This window comes from Xiphophorus couchianus, chromosome 3, assembly GCF_001444195.1.
Source record: "Xiphophorus couchianus chromosome 3, X_couchianus-1.0, whole genome shotgun sequence".
Classification (NCBI taxonomy): Eukaryota; Metazoa; Chordata; class Actinopteri; order Cyprinodontiformes; family Poeciliidae; genus Xiphophorus; species Xiphophorus couchianus.
In genome coordinates, this window is record NC_040230.1 from 11,282,209 (window position 1) to 11,296,537 (window position 14,329).

The 14,329-nt window shown below is 34.8% G+C and overlaps 1 protein-coding gene across 1 annotated transcript; it reads left to right on the top strand.

Moving 5' to 3' along the window:
• Positions 1-5,315: 5,315 nt before the first annotated feature.
• LOC114142223 (carcinoembryonic antigen-related cell adhesion molecule 6-like) lies at positions 5,316-10,035 on the top strand (the record flags this gene model as incomplete). Its single annotated transcript, XM_028013368.1, has 6 exons — positions 5,316-5,631; positions 5,887-6,147; positions 8,050-8,152; positions 9,073-9,110; positions 9,647-9,723; positions 9,898-10,035. Coding segments are annotated over 5 exons (756 nt in total), but the record flags the coding sequence as incomplete, so codon positions are not given.
• Positions 10,036-14,329: the final 4,294 nt, after the last annotated feature.

The window sequence follows — 14,329 nt, forward strand, 5'->3', positions numbered from 1 at the left end:
GTTAGCATTGTTGCTACATCCTTTGTCGAACAATATAACCTTAACTGATAATTGATCCTCCCCCCCTTTTTTTTTTTTTTTTTTACATCTAATGACTGTTCATTTGTTTAAACCAGATCTTGAAAATGTTAAAAGTGCAGATTAGCTACGTAGGTCAGCAAGGATGAATTTCTAACTTTGTTCTTTTTTTTTTTCTTCAGATGACTTTTTTTTTAACTCCCAAGCTTTTTCCCTCCAAGTGGCTGTGCAGTTCTGTCCTGCTGACTGCTAACATAGCTTCATCTCTTCAAAAGACAAGACAACAGGTAAAAAGACAGCTCTTCAAACATATTTGAAGCCACAAAATAGTCTGGAAATGTAGAGGAGCAGCTAACCTAATCTATAACTTTGAGCTTGTGTTACCAGCCCCAGACCTCGGGGGAATCTGTGAATGATGAGGAACAGACAAGTTAATACGTTGTGCCTTGCTCTGCTGGCAGCGGTTTATTATTAACTCCAACAGTCTTAAACATTCAGTCATTCCATTTAAACACAATATCAAACTATCCTTGCTTTGACAATATCACAAAACATCATAACATTGGGATAGTATTCATGTCAAAATACACTGTCATAGTCTTTCACTTCAAAACAGCTCAAATACAATTGACCTCTTGGTTTGCAATATTGTTAATAACTTGAGTAATACAAACAAATACTCTTTTGTAAAATAAAATAAAGTGCAACATATTAACCCATTACGTGTGTCTGTCTCTGAGTGTATATGTCGTTCATTGCAAAATATGAGGGGCCGTTTAGGACAAAATTTACGTTTTGTCTCTCACACACTACCAAAAGGTCTCGCATACTCCAAAAAAATAGCCACGCACACTCCAAAAAATTACGTTTTGTCTCTCACACACTACCAAAACGTCTCGCATACTCCAAAAAAATAGCCACGCACACTCCAAAAAATTACGTTTTGTCTCTCACACACTACCAAAAACTCTCGCATACTCCAAAAAAGTAGCCACGCACACTCCAAAAAATTACGTTTTGTCTCTCACACACTACCAAAAACTCTCGCATACTCAAAAAAATTACATTTTGTCTCTCACACACTACCAAAAACTCTCGCATACTCAAAAAAATTACATTTTGTCTCTCACACACTACCAAAAACTCACGCATACTCAAAAAAAATAGCCACGCACATTCAAAAATTACTCACGCACATTCAAAAAATACTCAAATTGCGTATACACACACTACTAAAATGTCACACACACATTCACAAACGTTAACTTTCTCGCTCACATACACTGCTAACAGCTCGCACACACACAGACGTTTATCTCTCACATACACAAGACTAAAGTTGAACACACACACAGTACTAAGACTCGTTTTATGTATGTGTGAGAGCGAGACTCTTTATGAATGTGTGAGAGCGAGACTCTTTATGAATGTGTGAGAGCGAGACTCTTTATGAATGTGTGAGAGCGAGACTTTTTATGTATGTGTGAGAGCGAGACTCTTTATGAATGTGTGAGAGCGAGACTTTTTTTGAATGTGTGAGAGCGAGACTTTTTATGAATGTGTGAGAGCGAGACTCTTTTTAAATGTGTGAGAGTTGTCACGGAAGAGGCGGGGCATAATTTTTGGATCAAACTGCGTATGCGTAGATCCTAAACTATAAGTTTCGATTGTTGACTCACTGTATGTTCTATTACTTAGTATATTTGTGCTTTTAAATATGTATAGAACATTTAACTTTCTTGTAGATTAAATGTGCTATAGAAATAAATGAATCTGATTGATTGATTAAAAATAGCAAAATTGCTGTAGTACAATCTGTCCACTGGGTGCCAGTATTACAGGAATTGTTAACCGGCGCCAACTAGTGCCGAAGAAGAAAGAGTTTGCTATACCGAACATGGCTAACTCTAATTCGAAACGAGAGAGAATTGGTCAGGCAGCTGCCATTTTAAACAATTAGAACATACAGTGAGTCAACAATCGAAACTTATAGTTTAGGATCTACGCATGCGCAGTTTGATCCAAAAATTATGCCCCGCCTCTTCCGTGACAACTCTCACACATTCAAAAAGAGTCTCGCTCTCACACATTCAAAAAGAGTCTCGCTCTCACACATTCATAAAAAGTCTCGCTCTCACACATACATAAAACGAGTCTTAGTACTGTGTGTGTGTTCAACTTTAGTCTTGTGTATGTGAGAGATAAACGTCTGTGTGTGTGCGAGCTGTTAGCAGTGTATGTGAGCGAGAAAGTTAACGTTTGTGTGTATGTGCGCGAGCTGGTAGTAGTGTATGTGCGCGAGCTGGTAGTAGTGTATGTGCGCGAGCTGGTAGTAGTGTATGTGAGCGAGAAAGTTAACGTTTGTGAATGTGTGTGTGACATTTTAGTAGTGTGTGTATACGCAATTTGAGTATTTTTTGAATGTGCGTGGCTATTTTTTTTGAGTATGCGTGAGTTTTTGGTAGTGTGTGAGAGACAAAATGTAATTTTTTTGAGTATGCGAGAGTTTTTGGTAGTGTGTGAGAGACAAAATGTAATTTTTTTGAGTATGCGAGACGTTTTGGTAGTGTGTGAGAGACAAAACGTAATTTTTTGGAGTGTGCGTGGCTATTTTTTTGGAGTATGCGAGACCTTTTGGTAGTGTGTGAGAGACAAAACGTAAATTTTGTCCTAAACGGCCCCTCATAGCAAAATAAACTTAATGTTCATCAAAATAATAACTTCCCATCACCAAAGACAGTAATAACTCTAATGCCCATTCATACCTTCAGCCATTGGCTCAGATACAAAAAGTAAACGTAAACGAATACGATGTTCTCTTTCACACGCACATCTGTACATCCCATGTTCTCTGTAATCAAGCCGTTGAAGAACTACTAACGGTAGCCATTATTCGACTCGACAAAACAAAACAAATACTTATCAGAACCCGGATCAAGTTCTCTCAAAATGTTACTATAATGTCATTTTTTGAGTTGGTTCAGCCACAGTGGCAGGTGGACAAAAAAGTTAATTTCCAACCCTGGTTACATATAAGGACTGTTCACATGTTTAAACCATGCTCCTGCAAATTTAAAGTTAAGTCAGTACTAACAGGTGCAACTATGTACAGGTGTAAATTCTGCAGCATTTGTACTTCAGAATTTACAGAATTTTGTAGTCATGTGAAGAAACATCAACACACAGCTAATTATCGATTTGCATGTGGAATAGAGCAATGTCCTGCTTCCTTCAGAACATTTTCTGCATTCAGGTCCCACATGCACAGGAGTCACCGCCATTGCAGAAGTCAAGACTGAACACTTGTGGAACTGTACTTGTGGAATGTAATGCTTTAAAAAATGCATTTAGCCCCACAAACTGTCATTCACATCCGCTGTTTCAGAGTGGTAGCAAGATGTAGGGGTAAAGTCTAGTCTAGTCTCCGGGATGAGGTTCTCAAAAACCTGTTGTAATCTGGGTGAACTGGCCCTTTAAATATAAATTACTACCAGTAATTCATATTTAAGAGAGTTTTCCTTTTATGTTTTAAAGGTATCTTCCACCAAGATGTCTGTTGAAATACAAATGACCTTACCCACTACACCAAGGGTAATCATGCTTGGTAAGAGGAATATTTTCTATCACTATAATTTTTTTGTAGCAATGTATGTAATTGTTATGGTAGTCTGTACTTTTACTCACTAGCCTGACAAGGGTTTGTCTATTTTAGGAAATAGCTTGATGTCTGCAACCCGGTGGATGGTCAGTATGGAGGAGATATATTGTGTTTTCTAAAATTGTTTTAGCAGTAAAAATATAATTTTACCCCTCCCAGACCAAAAAGCACACATTTGCCCTGAAACCCCGCTGGATCTGGATGAAATGGTTCGTTCCTGCTTGGAGCGCTTAACTGTGTTCAGCAGCAGTCAGTAGAAAACAAGAACGACTCTGGCAGTTACTATGCTGCTAAGAAAAATAATAAAGTAGGTTTTCAAAAAATAGAGAGACAGAAAGAGAAAAAGGTAAAAGTGTCAATTTGTAGCCCAGTTTTTCTCCGAGAGGTGGGTAAACGGTGAGATTATCAACCATTCAGCAAAGTTAGCTTAGCTACAGACTGTCTGCCTCCATTTCACTAACATTTAATGAATTAAGGAAAGAAATTACCAACATATTCATATATTGAACTTGTACCTATACTTTTTACCACTTAACAGCAGATGAGTCAGTCAGCAGCAGCTCTAACCCACGTCCCTCCTGACCTGCCCTCTGCTAAGTGAAATTAAAGCTGCAGTATGTAACTTTTGTAAAAGATTTTTTTAACATATTTGTTAAAACTGTCATTATGTTGTGACAGTATGGCATGAGAGATAATCTGTGAAAAATCTATTTCCTCTGCCTTCTCCCAGTACTATCTAGAAACAACTAATCAGACAGAAGAGTTTTAGTGCTGCCAATCACAATCTCATGTGGCTGCTCATCCCTATGCTGCAGCTAGCGCAGCCTGTTGTAAATGCTCAGTCTAGTTAGCATAGCTACCAATGACAGCAGATAAGCATGTTTTCTGTAATGATAAATTGTTTTTCTACCATTAGCACATTAAGAAGTGAGTGAATGAGATTGATTGACAGCACTAAGACCCTCCTCCTGGTTCTGATTGGTTGTTTTTGTCCAGAACGTTGCATTACTTTAGCCAGTAATAGCAGCTCAGGGAGCAGGAGAAGGATATTGATTGTTTTCACAGATTATCTGTTCCATAACAAACTGTCACGACATGGTGACAGCTTTAACAAATATGGAGAAAACATATTTTTTATTAAAGTGATATACTGCAGCTTGAATAAAATGCAACTACATAGCATTTTTTGAGAAGTCTGGATTGCTTCATATACATTTTGCATGTTGCCTATGACTTGCTAGTGGGAAGAGACATTTCAGTAATCTAAAACTTATCGAAAAAATTTAAGCAACCTACTTGCACACTTTATGTCGACTGTTGCATGTAAAATTCATGAACAGTAAATATTATGCTAGTATCAGTATTGAACCAAAGAAAGCAAGGCAGTTGGAAGCCTTTAAATTGTGATGCTTTTGATGGGTCAGATGGACTCAAAGAATTGTAACAGCATCAGTGCAAAGGGGGCCCAATTAAATTTTTTGTCATGGGGCCCAAGATTCCTGGCAGCGACCCTGAGTTTGAGATGCTTGTCCTCAAATCATTTTTATAGCTGACTGTTTTATGTAGAGGTTCGCAGTTCAGGTCTTCTGTCATGATTCTTTTCTTTGATTAACTTCTGTTCAATTCTACTTTATTATCATGTAGGACTCATTTCTTTTTGTTTTTTCCACCCACAGAGAGAGTCTCTAATGTAAAGGTTACTCAAGACGTTACCCACTTGATTGAGTTCAATGGGTCTGTCAGCTTCTCCTGCTCCTCCTCTGGATCTTCTCTCTCCTTCCTCTGGATGAACAGCAGCTCTCAGATCACAACCAGTGACAGAGTTCAGATCACTGATGGAGGATCCAAGCTGACTATAGTCAATGTGACCAGATATGATGATGGATCTTACAGCTGTAATGTGTCCAATCCTATCAGCAATGACAGCAGTAATCCTGTAAACGTCTCTGTCAGCTGTGAGTTTTTCATCACTATCATAACCTTCTTTTGACATGTAAACAATAGGAAATTTATTGGCGCTTAATAGCTGTTGTTTGTTGCTATTTCTACAAAAATAGGGAAAATATAAGAAACACTTTTTTAAAATCAGATCAAGTAAAACACCATCATATTAATAAAACATTATCAGTTATCATTTCAGTATTGACATTGAAAATTTGATCACGATGTTAATGTGAAGAATTAATATTAATTGTTCTCTATAATTGCAGATGGCCCAGAGAAAGTCAACTTAGAACCACAATCTCAGAAATATACAGAAGGGTCAAACATCCATCTGTCTTGTTCAACTGACTCCAGACCTAATGCCACTTTTGATTGGTTCTTTAATGGAAAAAGTCTGTCTGGTTCTGGATCTGAGCTCAAACTCACCAATGTTCAGAAGGATCAGAGTGGAAACTACAGCTGTCAGGCCTTTAATAGCAGAACCTCAAGATATCAAACATCTCAACTTTTAGTCATATCCGTAGTGGGTAAGTATAATGAAGTTAAAGAAAATGTGAAAGCAAAAATTGCTATTGTTCAAAAATGGTTTAAATTTTAAACTTTTTTCTAATAGCTAAATGCCAGATAAATGAGAGAAGATTTTTTAAAAACTTATAATTTTTTCCTAAAATGTAGTTTATGTGAGTTCCAAGAGTAGCTGGTTCTTCCTCACTGTACAGCACTCTTTATCACAAATAGGTTTGTATTTTATTGTGCTTTCCTGTTTACATTTTTGTTTACTTTAATTCTGTTCTTTCTTTATTCTAGTTTATTACTTTTATTTGTTGTCTCTAGTCATTCCTTGTGCTCCAGTTTGGTTATGTCTCTTAGGTCCAGTTATTCTTTGTTACATTCATTTCCTAATCTCCAGTGTTCTCTCCCTGATCCCTGTCTCTCTCTTTCCTTTGTCTGCTGTCTCCTCTCATACCTGCAACCTGTTAGTCATTAGCCAGATCCTTTGTTTAAACGTTCAACCATGCAGTACTTAAGTGCCTCTCATTCTCTCACTTCTCGCTTTTTCCTTCTGTTACTTCCCGTTGTTTCCCTGGTCTATTCAATATTTCCCCCTCATGGTTCCTGTTGAATTTTTTATTTATTTTTCTGGTCTGGCTACATCTGATCATTGTAAGTTGTTTTTTTATTATTATTTATTCATTAAGCCCTCATGTTCATCCATACTTTTGCATTTAGGTTCTCCATCAACCACATCATGGCATTTCCAGATTCCACATTTAATTTATTTTTATAAGTAATGGTTTTACAAATTCTAAACCATTTAAAGAGCTTACATTTATAATAATCATATATATATTTTAACAATTTCAGATATAGTTTAGATTTTGAGCTGAACAAAGGTAGTTTAGATTTTGCAAAAGCAGAAAAATCTTTCTATTGAACTTTGTTCTGGAGGCAAAGTTCAGAATTGTCCCTGCCATGTGAATGCTCAGTGCAGAATAACACTGTCCTAAATAACGTCCTGATGTGAGCCAAGCAAGGTCAGCTTTGTACAAAACATGTTTATCTCTTTATCGTTGAGACACAGATGAGGCTACAATTGATAAAAACAGATAAACTTGGTCACCTCATATATCTGTAAATGAGCTCAAATGATAAAGCACACTTATTTAGTTTTGAGAATATCTTCCTGATATCTAAGCTGATTTATTTTTTTCCCACAGTGTTATACAAAAAAGCAATGAGTTTGAGGTGTTAAAATACATTTCCAGAGTTGTGTCAGTTTAATTTTACACAGTTTATGTAAATATTTGGTTGGAAATCAAGAGAAATAGACAGGAAGCAGAAATTTAGTTTTGTTTGCAAATTTGATCTATTCTGACAAGAGTACAGCTATATTTAAGGAAAACACTTATAAAATATAATTTTATGTTTTTCAGTACATTATATTCATTACAATATATCCTTGTCTCATCAGTTTAATTTTGTGTGTCATAATCACAGGGGTTCAAGCATTACCACAATGTGTTGCTTCTAAGAAAATCTATGAAGTGCCAATAATGGAGTGTAACACATCTATCCTTTCTGTCTGTTGAACTGGACTCAGTGGTTTTACTGGCTGTCTATAACACATTGCTCAGATCTTGATTCCATCTCCTGTGCTCTCTGGTGCTCATTCTATGTGTTCTAGCACTTTGCATTTATGTGCACTTTGGCTAGTTTGCATTTTTTCTAAATTACACCCAAAACAAACTAGTAATGCTAAGTGGACTGAGTGAGTGGACTTGAAATGTTCTTGTCCGTAACTTAAACTTTTACTTGACAGGGTTTATTAAATTACAGTCTTGTCCTAATAATCATATTTCCAACAAAACAAGTAATATTTTTTAACATATTGTTTATTTTTGTTTTCTGTGTCATTTTGTCCTGTGTAGAATCTGTAGGTCTCTCAGGCGGTGCCATTGCTGCAATAGTAATTGTGTGCTTGATAGCTACTGCTCTAGGAGCTGCTGGAGGCTTCTTTATTCATAAGAAAATGTAAGTCTCAAATTACATTCATTTAGCAGACATAGCCATGTGAAAAGATTACGATGTTCTGTTAAATGTTTCAGGAATCAATACAATGTCCTTCATTTTTTGCAAATGTTTTGCTCTTCTTATTTAGCTTTATTTTCATGCTCGATTCACAAAGCAGTTTGCTCTAAATACATACAGGTGCAATCCTCCCCATCAAGTACAGCATAGGGGCGCAATTTGTAACAACTTTTTTGTACGCTATTCACTAACAAACACGTTGAATGTGAAAGGGAAGGACAAATATGTTTTGCTTTATTATTATTATTTCTATTAACCCTCTGGGTCCAAAGACAAGATATTGAGCTTTTTAACTTTTATTTCTTTATAACCTTGAGAGAATTTTTATAAGTAGCAAATTGGTTGAGCAAGAGATGAATTTTACTTGTTCTGATTGGGGTTTTTTTTCTTCAGTTCTTCAACATGTTTCATACTATGGACTGCTATTCAAGTCAATCTCTGCTACAGTCTTGTTTCTAAAAACCTCAGACAGCTCTTTATAATCAACTATAGTTTTCACTCTTACCTCACATCAGGTCAGAAACACCAGTGAAAATGTATTTAAACAGGACAAAACTTCAAATGCTGACAATTTTTATTATAATTATGTACTCCCGATGTAATATGCCTTCTTTTCCTTTTTACTCTTTTAAGTTAGAATAACTTTAGCAGGTGTCCGTATTTATTTTTCAATAGAATGTTTGTTTTTATAATATTATTTTAAAATAACAAAAAAAAAACAAGTTTTCATAGGATGTTCCAATTTTTCACATGACTTAAAGCAATGTGTTTCTGTTTTCTTTTTGTTTGTTTATTTGCCACTACATAACATTGGCTCTGCTTGATTGACTGGATGTTGACTTTAATTTGTTTCCAATATTTAGAAAAAATGCCCAAGCTCAATCAGAGTCAGGTAAAACAGGTACGTATTTTTATAGCTCTACTTCCCCCACCCTCACGTTAGGTGAATGATTATCTATATAAAACTTTATTTGGGCATAGACTTAAAGTAAATGTTTTGACTTGCGTCCACTAAATGTTGGCAAGGTAAACGCTAACAACTTGTTAACATTAGAAAAGATGTGTAGGTGGCAGCTATTTATTTTCTGGAACTTGTCTTTTCAGTGTGGAGCTCAGTTTCATCTGATGACGTAGTTTTCTTTACAGCTGCAGAAATTAACTCAGCACTGCAACAAAATGCTAGTGTTCTTTATTTTTCCCAATCTTTATTTTCAAATTTTCCTGACAACTTGGACATTAATTAATTTTGTCAGAGCTAAACATAATAGGTAGCTGAAGCTGAATAGATGCATAGATGCATAGAGACAGATCAGTGAATGACTGGAGCCCAGGCTTACTGTTTAAAAAGTTACCTCTGACCTTTAGTATCAAAAGCAAAAAAATCATCTGTATTTCTTTTTGAATGGCATATGAAAACTTGTCTATCATGTTTTCCAGAACAAGAACATGAGTATGAGAACATGACAAACTTATGATAGAAGAATATAAAATCTCCAGTTTTCCTTCATTAAAAGGTGAGTTCTGAGCTATTAGCGCTGTTTATGAGAAAAGGAAATTTAGAAGTTTGTGTTTGATTATTCTTTCTCTTATTAAAATATTTACGTTCACAAAATATTGCCAGTATTCATACTTACAGAAGATTCTTCATCATCCCTCTAATGAGTTAGTTTCATCTTTTTGTCTTGCAGATCATCAGAAATTAAGACACCAAGGTATATAACTATGGAGAAGGATGAAAATAATATTAGTACTTTAAATTTATTTGATATGTATAATAATATTTTGTATAAACAATAGTGTTTTAATGTATTTTTATTTTAGATGTATACACTAATTTCCATCCTTGTGAGTTACATAGTCACATTGGCAAAAAAAATTTTAGCTCAGAAATTATATTTATAATCTGTATTGCTTTGGTCAGCGTCTGTTTTAAGAGTAATTTAATTAGAAAGCATGTTAATTTGTGTTACTTTGACAAAATGTGGAAAGGTTAATTTACCTTTTTTGCCAATTAGAAAAGGTTTAAAATGACCGTTCAATTTGATATTATTAGGGAATTTGTGCATATGCAAAACATACTTTTTGTTCTTTTTGTATTTTGCTGTTGATTAAACTGGTTGTAGGTCTACTTTTGAGTCTTTTGCACTTGAGCTTTATTTGCTGCCAAAAACTAGAAAAAATGTTATAATGAAGTGCTGTATTTCTACAAGTTCAACTTATTTTGGTAACTGAAACTTGATATTAAAAATGAGTTATTCCCATTCACATTAAGTAATTCTATTAAAAATGTATTATATATTCTTTTATCTTTATGAATTTATGAACCAAAAAATCATTCTGTTGCCCCTAATCAATGTCTGATTTTTTTAAATTTTTTTTTTAAAGAATTTTAGCTTAGTGCAGTTTGGTCATATATTTGTCTTCTGATACAATTGTAAATGATTTTAGATCTTTAGACTAGTTAGGTTAACATGGAGTGAAAATAGTCTCAAAATACCTGTGTGGATTTGTAATTCTTGTAAGCATCTTTGTGTGTAACTTTGGATAACAGTATCTGTGAAACATGATTTGTAAACTGTAAAAAGAAAATTTGTGCGTAACTCGGAGTACTAGTAATCATGGGCGCCGCCAGGAGTCTTGGGCCCCATGACAAAAAATTTAATTGGCCCCCCTGCGCAGCTGCTGTTAGTTTTTTTAGTCCATCTGACCCACCAAAAGTGTCACAATTTTAAAGGCTTGCAACTGCCTTGCTTTCTTTGGTTCAATACTAATACTAACATAATATTTACTGCTTATGAATTTTACATGCAACAGTCTGAATACAGCGTTCAATTAGGTTGCTTAAATTTTTTCTGTTAGTTTTAGATTACTGAAAGGTCTCTCCCCACTAGCAACAGTCATAGGCAACATGCAGAATGTATATGAAGCAATCCAGACTTCTCAAAAAATGCTATGTAGTTGCATTTTATTCAAGCTGCAGTATATAACTTTAATAAAAAATATGTTTTCTCCATATTTGTTAAAGCTGTCACCATGTCAGATAATCTGTGAAAACAATCAATATCCTTCTCCTGCTCCCTGAACTACTATTACTGGCTAAAGTAATGCAACGTTCTGGACAAAAACAACCAATCAGAACCAGGAGGAGGGTCTTAGTGCTGTCAATCAATCTCATTCACTCACTTCTAAATGTGCTAATAGTGGAAAAACAACTTATCATTACAGGGAAAATGGTTATCTGCTGTCATTGGTAGCTATGCTAACTAGACTGAGCATTTACAACAGGCTGCACTAGCTGCAGCATAGGGATGAGCAGCCACATGAGATTGTGATTGGCAGCACTAAAACTCTCCTGTCTCTGATTGGGTGTTTCTAGATAGTACTGGGAGAAGGCAGAGGAGATAGATTTTTCACAAATTATCTCTCATGCCATACTGTGACAACATAATGACAGTTTTAACAAATATGTAAAAAACATATTTTACAAAAGTTACATACTGCAGCTTTAATTTCACTTAGCAGAGGGCAGGTCAGGAGGGACGTGGGTTAGAGCTGCTGCTGACTGACTCATCTGCTGTTAAGTGGTAAAAAGTATAGGTACAAGTTCAATATATGAATATGTTGGTAATTTCTTGCCTTAATTCATTAAATGTTAGTGAAATGGAGGCAAACAGTCTGTAGCTAAGCTAACTTTGCTGAATGGTTGACAATCTCACACAGTCTACCCACCTCTCGGAGAAAAACTGGTTTACAAATTGACACTTTTACCTTTGTCTCTCTCTGTCTCTCTATTTTTTGAAAACCTACTTTATTATTTTTCTTAGCAGCATAGTAACTGCCAGAGTCGTTCTTGTTTTCTACTGACTGCTGCTGAACACCGTTAAGCGCTCCAAGCAGGAACGAACCATTTCATCCAGATCCAGCGGGGTTTCAGGGCAAATGTGTGCTTTTTGGACTGTGAGGGGTAAAATTATATTTTTACTGCTAAAAACAATTTTAGAAAACACAATATAATTAATTTTGTAATTGACAGGGCCTCATTTTTTTAATTTCTATGAACAAAAGAAAATTGTGGAGGCCCCCTTGTTGGTCAGGGGCCCTTAGAATTGTCATAACTTTAACAGAGATGGAAAAAAAAAAATCTGTGATTCTTGAGAAGTGGGACAAAATGGGTTTAAACTTTCCCAAATTTAAAAAAATGTATTCCTTTAAAATTATTCCCCAAGCTTATGTATACAAATATAACAAATAATGGTTTGGAAATGTAAAGATGCCAAGGCGCAGGCTCCCAGTTGCAACATTATTTTGAAAATTAAATTTTTAATGGACCTGATCTAGAACTTTGTCAACACCATCTGACAAAAATAAATATAGAATTATTTTTTTAATGATCCTATTAGTGATATTTTTACTCAGTTTTACAGACAAATGCTTCTCAAGAAACAAAAGAAATATCATTTAAAACAAAAAACAACATAAAGTCCACCTGACAGAGTTGATGCAGAACTGAAGGTGATGACAAACTAGTGAGTAAAATAAAATACTTGATACATGTGAAGTAAAGCCATTTATGTAAAATACATTAAAATGAATTAACTGCACACTTAAGTGAGATTTGTCAACACTATCAGTGAAAGAGTCAGACTGTCAGTTAAAAACTTTGATGGAGTTGATGAAATGCCAACTACCTCAGTTTATATGATGTTATTCTGAAGGAGGCCATATTGTAGCTCATCATGTCCATGAAATCTTTACAGTATACTAAATTAAGCATTTATTTCACAAAATTTCATCAAAATTTTGAAAATTGTCAGCTATGGTGTTCACACATCATGGTTGTGACGAACAACTTAGGAATAAAATGGAAGAAAAAACTATAGAATAATATAATCTAACCAAAGCTGCTTGGCCCTCTTAGCCAAAGAAGAGAAAGAAAGAGGTCATGGGGTCCTCAGAAGGTCTGATGCCCCCAATAATGCCTGATTTTTTTTTAACATTATTTTTATGTCAGATGTTGTTGACAAAAACTTGGGGTAAATTTCAATTGAGTTTGAAAATATATAAAAATGTTTTTTAATTCGATTTATTGATACTTTTATAATTATTTATTTGAATAGCTATACTTAATTGTCATAATATATTATCTTAGTATTCCTTTATTTATTTTAAACTATTATAATGTATTGAGTTCTGTTCCAGGACAAGGGATTTTACAGACACCATCCACCTACTACAATGTTTAAAATAAAAAAATATTCAGCAAACACCAGGAAAACATACATTGTTGTGCTCACATGGCCCAGGTTAGTTTAGTCAGATATTTGGAAAAAAAATTATTTTGCTTATATTTTATTCAAATTTTGTGCTTTATCCATAGGACCTGTTTTATCCGTCTTCTCAAGAATCACTGAAATACAAAATTGAAGTATTAAAAAAAATGCCTACCACAGGACAAAAACAAGACTCAGACGTTTTACTTGGTAACAATCTGAGTTAGTAGTTGTTCAGACTAGATGTCTATTTGATTAAGGATCTTATTTTTTATCAAGAGAAACTTAAATAACCAGCACAGATGCTGTATGTAAAGTTAAGCTTGTCAGTGTTACATAATTGACAACCTTGTGTTGTTGAGATATTTGATCTAGTTAGTTGTGTATTTTTTGCCAGTAGACAACAGTAGTAAAAATGGATATTCTAATATTCGGTATGACTAGAAATAGAGAGAAATAGAGGCAGACATTCTGCAGTGAAACTTTTGTGAGATGGAAGCAGTCCAGTGTTGTGTACATGTCTAATTCTGCCTGAGAAAATGCAAATGCAAATCTATCTCATCTGCTGTATCTACTGGAGATGTTTTGACCTACATTCGATGCAAAACAGCTTCCTTAATGTACCAATAAACACATTTCTGGTTCTGTATTTATCATTTTATTATTTTATTGTTTAGCTCTTTATGACTTAACAGCATTTCCGTGTTGGAGAAAATGACGACTGAATCCAAAGTTCACAAACCCTCTGAGACTTCTGATATAACAGTTTCATATAATTTACCCAGTTTTAGGAACAATCATGTTTTTCAGTATCTTGTTGAAGTGAATTTTTGCTGTTATAACAAAATCT